Genomic DNA, 8025 nt, shown 5'->3' on the forward strand with positions numbered 1-8025 from the left:
GGTCACGGCAATTAGGGAGGATGCTCCCCGAGAGGGAGACGCTCTGGCTTCTCATCCCTTCTCCCAAAAAGTTTTTATCCAATGACAAAAAGTGCGTAGTCTTGGGACTAGGAAATAATGCTCATTTTACGGCTTAATCCTTTAACTGTGAGATGAACGTAAGGCTTCCCCTTCCGGATTCTCCTTTGTAGATGATGATTTTTGCAGCTTTGCTGCTCGCTCCCTACCTTCATGGAGAGGGTATAGCGTACGCGCCCACAAAATCAGCAGTGCTTGGCTTGTGCTGCTTTCCTCCGAGGTGGGCTTAAGCCCCCCCGGGTCCGGGGGTGCGTACAACAGCAGCTGTGTGTTACCGTTACACAGGGGTGTTCAAAGCCTCTTTCCCAAGGGCCTTCTCTAATACTGTGCAGACCTGATTGTCTCTCTCTTTAAGGTATGGATTAATATTAACTAGATTTGACTTCTGATTAGTTTCAAAATGTTCTTCGGTTTATAGCAAGCAATTCTTTTATGGTTTGAGAAATTGTAGCTACATTTCTTCTTTGCATCCCACAGGGCAGTAATATTCTTCAATAAATTTCTGCTCCACTTATAATCTACTAAAAATGAACATCTAGACACATAATTATACTTCAAAAACACACACTTTCTTATTCAGCCTTAAAAGTGCTACTTCTTATTAAGATAGCTTAGAAGTTACTGTATTCTTTTTGCCAGCAAACCAAATCCTTAAATACAATTTTAAATTAAGATAAAGTACTACAGAAGAAATGCCCTGGGAAGCGTGTGTATCAAACATGTCTGTAAAATGTTTCACCTTAATGCAGATTGGTTATATTTAAAGTGATGCTATTAACCCCTATCCACTTTGGTTGATAGTTTCTTCTTTCATTTCTGTTCTGAAGTCCACCATCTGTCTTTACTGATTACAGCTCTCAGAGTATCGGGTGATCGCTTTCCGCTTAGCCGGGGGAAAACCAGGGCGTTATCTGTATTCTTATTTGTATTTGCTCTCTGAGCAAACCCTTCTTAGAAGATTCTTTTCATTGCTGAAGTGGCTTCTACTGTTTCGTTAAATCGCCATGCAGTAGCCGCACAAGACAACTTGGAAAATGCGGCTCATTTTGGCCTCCGCAGGTGAGGGGCAGTCCCGTTGCTTTCACCATTTACCTGTTTGGCTTTCTTCTAGCAGCCAAACGTACATGTGTGTAAACCGTGCCAGGCAAACAGTCGCCATTCCTGTTTTGACACTAGATGCTTCAGAGTAGATTTTCCTTCTCCTGAGGTAAGCTAAGGTGCAAAATATGAAGTTACTAAAGTGACTAATGCAATGTTGTCAGAGGAGAATTATACGCAGTGACAAACCAGCGTACCTGCAGGGGACTCATCTGTCAAGGAATTCATTTCTCATTTCTAACCGTGATGTGAGTAACAGGAAATCATCGTGATTGTTCAGGTCCAGTGTAGAAGACAGGGCTAGTCCCTTAATTCTGAAATATTGATGCAAAATAGTGCATGTTTTGGTTCACTTTTAATGCTGTTTTTAACAAGTGTGACTTCTCTGTCCATTTCTTCACTTTGTTACGTTGCCACGCCACATGATTTCGTGACCTGTATGCAAAAAAAACCAAAACCCAACCCCAAAAAACCCAACAAAAAACACCAAATGAAATAGGCCTCATGTTTTATTTTGACTGTGGCTTGGAAAGGAAGCCATGCCGCAGTCCTTAATGGTGTGCAGTTACTCCATCTCTTAGGCACACCAGGGAAGTATGGACAAATAGTAAATTGACATAGTAACGATAAAATTTGTGATCATATTGTGCATCTTCACGTAGGGGGTCCCTTTCTTTCTCTGTCTCTTAGATAGGACTGCCTGTAGGGCTTGAAGACAGGGCATCTTTGGCAATGAAATTTTAGATGTCTCTCTTGCCAGGCGCACCTGTATCACAAAATCTGAGTCACACTATATGTCAGCCAGAAGAATTACGCCCAGTGAAAAACCAGCCTAGTGCAACGTTCCCAACAACGTTATGTATGAAGCGGGTTGGGACAAATCTGAGCTCTCGTGTCTTCTGAGCGCCTAATTTGATGCTGTAGCGGTTGGCCCACGCTTTGTCTCCTGGTTCTTCCCTAGCTGGAGAAGGTATAATGAAGCTGAGTTACTTGCCTTGTGACCCACGGGGGGTGAGGCGAGGGGAAGGCGCCTAGAGTGACTTCAGTGGGCTTTAGATTAGGCTCCTGTATTTCTCAGGACGTTAAATAGACGAAATACAATGGTGTTATTTTTAACCTCTGAAATAATCCCCACGAGCTACAGTTCTCTCATTCTTTTCCCACACTCCTCGACAATTCTTGACAAAATGCTGGGTGAAAATGGAAACGTGTTATTTATTACGCTGACAACTTTGCTAGGCTGGGTGCATTGACAGCCGCGCGTTCAGGTCTGAGTCTGCAGTGAGGTAAATTGTTGGAGCAGCACGGAGGGAAGAAGTCTCATAACTCCATTAAACAATTACTGCAGATAACTCTTGACTAACCCTTCTTAAAATTTACCCCAAAGGGCTTATATACAAGTAGTGATTAAAACTGACCTAAATCATAATTTAATTAAAAGAAATTAAAATGCAAGCCGAAAATGTTCGGTAACCTCAGGCCGCCACCCTAATGATTCATTTTAATGCGTTTGTAGTTCTACAATAATGGCCTTTGTGTGTATGTGCTTTTTGGTTTATGTCTGATATCATTTTGCTACTGGAATAGTCTGAAAATGGTTGCAGGCTGTATGATCTTGAGCGTATATATGGATATACGTGGGCTTTCTTCTTGCCTATTAGGAGTTTCACTGAAGTCAGCATTTCTACTCATGTGTGCAGAATGTAACAGCTGTAAGATCAAGGCCTATATTTTTAATTTTCTCATTAATTAGTTTCCCTGTTATCCTAGAAGGACCTTCACATCATTAGTGTGATTACCGTGGCAATATTTTTGTGCTGTAAGAAAGATAATTCCAAACTGGCATCCCTTATCTGCCAGATCTTGGCTTGCATTTGTCAAAGAAGCGTGGCCCAGCTTGGCAGCAGATTGCCGGGCCAGACCGCGGGAGGGATGCACGGTCACTGGCCGCCTGCCGAACCAGAGGATACACCCAGGCTTGTGTGGCCGGTGCCATGTGGACGTATAGCAGGGTCAAACCTGGTACTCGGGGATCTGGTACGTACACAGATATGTAAGAGTGGTAAACCAGATGTGAGCCTGAGGCGTTGGCCCTCTGTCTTTTATTTCTACTCCAGAAAGGAGGAGATTGTTTGGAGGAACCTTACTCTTCTGACGCACTATGGATGCTATACGTACAGTACACTTTCTCAGTACTGAAAGCAATTTTATTATTAAGAACATTTATGCTGGAGAGGTTGAAGTAGACCGGTTTGTACCGGTAATGCAGAATTTCTTCCTTTAACCAAAAAAAAAATACATTATGTGCGATTCTTCTGGAAAATGTCTTTTTTTGTACCAGCTGTTGAGGTGTCTTTTTTACGCCAGTTTTTGACACACTGACTTTAGCCTCGGCTCTAAGTACATCGCTGACTGCTTGTGAAGAAAGGTACTGCTGAAGAGGAGTCGGTGTATGAGCAAACCTGGCGCTTATTCAGCTCTGAAATGGGAAGAGCCAAGAGGCCAGCAGGCTATTAATATTTTTGACTTGCCATGTTTGTCGCAAGAACAGTGAAAGATGTAAAAAGCCATGTGCCTCCGGGCTCCCGCAGAGAAAATGGGAAGAATACTAAAACCTGCTCTCGTGCTGCTGCTGAGAGTTTGTCCTCTGGACTTTCGCAGGGATCTTGTCCCAACCCTTTCCCATCTGACTGCCGGCTTATTATTTATCATATCATCTGCTTCGTTTCGGGGCTGCTACTGCAGCTGGCATATCACTGTGCATGCTAAATACCTCTCCTTAACATAAAGCGGGCAGGCACTCGCAGAGTATCCGGTTTTCTAGTTTAGTTAGAAGTGCCGCTTGCTCTGCCAGCTTGCTGAGTGTGCTGATTGATCGCTGTTTGGCCTCTTTGCTACCAAATCTAAATGAGGGTATATATCATTGCAGGGTGTGGGGGAGGAATTTTCTTGCTGATCCCAAAGAAAAAGGCCGAAAGGAGAGGGCGAGCGCCTATCAGGCAGTAGTCAGCTTGGCAAGTGAAAACAAAAATATACGGCCAGAAGTAGGTATTTTAGTGGCCGATGTGCTTATTTTGTTTGTAAGGTGCTACTGTAATTCTCAGACTCCTGTTTTTTTTTTTCAACTGACTGCCATGCCAGGGAAAAGAAACAGATGTTCTCATTTGTCTTTTGATGTGGCTCAAAATCATTTACATTTGCTGGCCTAAAATGACATGACATGTCACTTGCCACTTTTTCTGTCTCCTTTGGAGTGAGGGACAGGTTGCTGTTCAATTACTAGTATAATGGAAAAGCAGATATTGTGAGGAGAGTTTTCACCTAAAGGAAATGCAATCGCCAATTGCTGCAGTAGTAGAAAGAGAAGGATGCCAGATATTGTACAAGCCATCCAGTGGAAAAGACATTTTTATTATTAATAATGTCATGGGGAAGACTCAAGGGAAATGCACTGGGTCTGGCTTTTCTGCCTGGAGAAAAGGAGAGCCGGGGTGAATAAAAATATGGTGAAAAACTGGCTTGCTACTCTTGTAAAATATATTTCCAGCTCTTTGCCTTAAGCACGTGCTACTTAAAGCCTTTCCATTTGCTCTGCATCCAGCTCCAATGGAGAGCAATAATTACAGAAAGACTCTTCATCAGTAGAAGACACTCGGTGAGAGGCTCATTAGAAGGGTTTTTAACAAATGGAAAAAAGTGTGTGTCAGATGCTTTGGGATTAGTCACTTCTCCACCCTATATAGTTTGCTTTCTTATTGGTGTATTCGTACTCCGCTTCCTCCCTTTCTCCCGAGTTGAAGAGCTTCTCCAGGCCAAGCAGAGCTTAACCCTTCCTTCTGCAGGTCATTTACTTGAGGATCACTTGTCCGCTCTTAATTTTTTAGCCTTTCCTTTTCTCTAATTCTATTGAAGTCACTTGGCAGGCACAGCACGTACTTTCAATATGATGATCGAGATTAATTTTCATGTCACGATCCAGTCAGTCTGTTGGACTGGGTCAGAGTACAAGAGGTGAAGCTTCTGCTTAAAATCTTTTACATTTTTCTTTCTGAAGGGACAAAATGAAGTGTTGGATGGAAAACATGTTGAGAATCCAATATATAGTGCTGTAATTACCATTCTGTTACACCAGTCTTAAACAGTGAATCTCCAGTGAAATAATAGACTTAGGGTTGATAAAACATACTGACGAGTGTGTGCTTTATGTGATAATCTAATGAACCAGATAATCATTTAAACTTCCTTTTGTAGTTTAAGTTTGCTCTGAGTAAGTAACTTTAACAGGAGATGTAGTCCCTTGGCAATAAACGTGAGCGAGTTCTTGAAATACCTGGGTTTAGCCAAATAGCTCTTGGTTACAGTTGTACTTGTTTTAGTGGATGTAGAAACAAGTATCGTCTGGAAACGTAGTTTTACATTGTGAATGCAGGAAGGCAATTGCTGAAATGATTTTCAGTGATACATTGGTAGTTACCATTTATGCCTGACCTGCCTTTTCTGAATATAAAGTCTTTCTGCGCAAAACGAAACGTGTTGCACTTGGCCATAATGAAATCCTTTATGCTCTGGCACTGTTTGTTTCGCAGTGATGCAATATTCTCTTTGGATCTGACCTAATGGTAAGGATTTTTCAAGTGTCACTGCACTGTTGTGTTACAAGATTGTCCTGAACGTACCGTTCCCTTCCGCACCTCCTGAGGTAGATGACTTTATCCCTTTGAAACACAGCCTGGTGATGCAAAGGATTTTTTTTTTCCTTATTTATTAATCGCTTGCTGCAAAGCTTGCAAAGTCCCAAGCCCATGTTTTAAAACAAAAGGAGAGGGGGAGAGGAAAGTTTATCTTCTAGTGCAGCTAACTTCCTATTTTGCATGCGGTTCTATTGTGCGTGGACAGGCAGAACGCTGATTTTGAAAAGAATACTTTTTGATTTCAAGGGGGAAAGGGAAAAAACCCAGCTGGTTTTATCCAGCCATTTTGGTCATCCATGTAATGCAATTTTTTACAAGTTAGGGCTCACTAATGTGTGAGGAAATCACTATAACTAGTCATCCGTTAAGGCCGGTTAAAGTCGGTAGGAAGAGTGACCAAGCATGCAGGAGGCCCGAGTCTCCGGTGATGGGCATCAGCTGCTCCCTGCCCACCTCTCCCCTCTCAGGTAGGGTGTCAGACTCCCGCTCCATCTCATCTCCTCCTAAGAGCAGCTCTCTGCAGAGCGAGCCTGGAAATACTTCTCCGCTAGTCCCATCTGCTGGATGCCGGGATGTATTGCCTGCTGGAAAGAGGGAGAGCGTCATACCTCAGCCTTTAAATATTAGCTGAATGCGGCGTGCCACCAGATGTACATCTGCTGCTGAAAAACACGCCCTTTCTCTGTTTTTTCTTCCATCCACCTAATTGCGTTTGGGCTACTGCTGTTCTCTTCAACAGACTCCACGTGTTAAGTAAAAGCAAGGTGGAGGCACGCGGAACTTTAACCGTGTTGCTTTAGAGAAGCTGTAATCAGAAAAACGCAGGAGCCAGAAAAGATCACAGCAAAAAAATATGTGTATCATTATCAAGCCATTTACGGGCCTGGGAATGAATTTCTTTTCTCCCCGTGTATATGCTCAGCAGTCAGTTTTTCAAATGCCTCATTAAGGCTGGTACTCAGCTGTTCTCGCTGTCTATCTCCCCGTGCTGGAAGAGAGGGAGTGTAGCCATCGCATCTGATCCAGCATGCTGCACTGCAGCCTCTAATGTTGTTATGAAGCTAAAAGAGCCTTTTCCAAAATACAGACTGCCTGATATATTTCTGATCAGGCCAAGCAAAGGTCTTGAAGAGATGAAGAGAGCTTCATCTCGTGTCCGTAGAGGTTCCCCCGGGTATTACTTTTCTTGGTGGCGATTCGCTGTTTGGGTACCTGCCTTCCAAAACGGAGCTGGAGGGAAGAAAATAGGTAATGAATGCGAATGCAAAGTAGTGGAGAAAATTGGGAATGAATGCGAATGTAAAAAGGGGAAAAATGCATTCAATTCTAGGAATCTTACTTTGCTTTATTTTGCTTTCTTCTTTGCAGTTGTTTTTGATGCATTTTTATAGTTTATGCTAAGTGGCATTGTGCCTTTGGCTTTGAAAGACATTTTGGGTGATTCTCTCCCTCTTATTCTTACCTTCCATAAGGGTTAAAGTAGGTTCTGCAAGTCGGAAACACAGCCACTTCAAGGATCTGTGGAAATGTTACCGGAGGAAAATAATCCTAGAAAAAAATCGTCATAAAATACATAGACTAAAATCGAGCAACTATTTCATCTATCGCAAGACAGCGTTTAGGGAACCATACCTTTATTTGGTATACAGATATTTCCAGTGTGCCTATTGAGAGAAAATCGTTACTCTAACCCCTCTTCCTCAGCTTGACATGTGAAAATGTGACTGTTTTAAACGTAGCTGGTCACATTTGCAGGTTTTTTCAGTTTACTTTTATCTCTCTCCCCTTTTATCATGGCACCTTGCTGTAAATTAGCAGTTTGTGCTGAATTGGTTACAATTAATATTGCTGCTGCTGCTGTTACCAATAAAAAGATATATCATAAATAATTTTTATGTGTTTTCCTCGATAGGTGGTGACGGCACAGAGAAGAAGCAAAACACTGAAGAAACTGAGGGCCAGAGCGGAGAAGCAGGTTTGTGCCGAGTCACTCAGAGGACTGTCTCAGGTTTTATCCACACTGGTGAACAATAACTTTAGTCAATCTATTGACAGAGAATGTTTGTACACTTTCACCAGATTAGCTCAGGTCTTGAGCAATTCTCCCACTAGAGACCACAGCTCCATTCATTATTCATGAAGGGATTGCAACGCAGGA

The 8025-nt window shown here is 42.6% G+C and overlaps 1 protein-coding gene across 1 annotated transcript in view; it reads left to right on the forward strand.

Annotated features, from left to right (window-relative positions):
- Positions 1 to 8025, forward strand: part of MACROD2 (MACRO domain containing 2) — an 886475-nt gene that overhangs the window by 828778 nt on the left and 49672 nt on the right. The window contains exon 11 of the mRNA XM_009895432.1: positions 7780 to 7842. Coding sequence (XP_009893734.1) covers positions 7780 to 7842 — 63 coding nt within the window. The remainder of the gene's footprint in view (positions 1 to 7779; positions 7843 to 8025) is intronic.

The sequence above is a fragment of the Charadrius vociferus genome, unplaced genomic scaffold (genome assembly GCF_000708025.1).
Source record: "Charadrius vociferus isolate BGI_N301 unplaced genomic scaffold, ASM70802v2 scaffold112, whole genome shotgun sequence".
In the NCBI taxonomy this organism is placed as follows: domain Eukaryota; kingdom Metazoa; phylum Chordata; class Aves; order Charadriiformes; family Charadriidae; genus Charadrius; species Charadrius vociferus.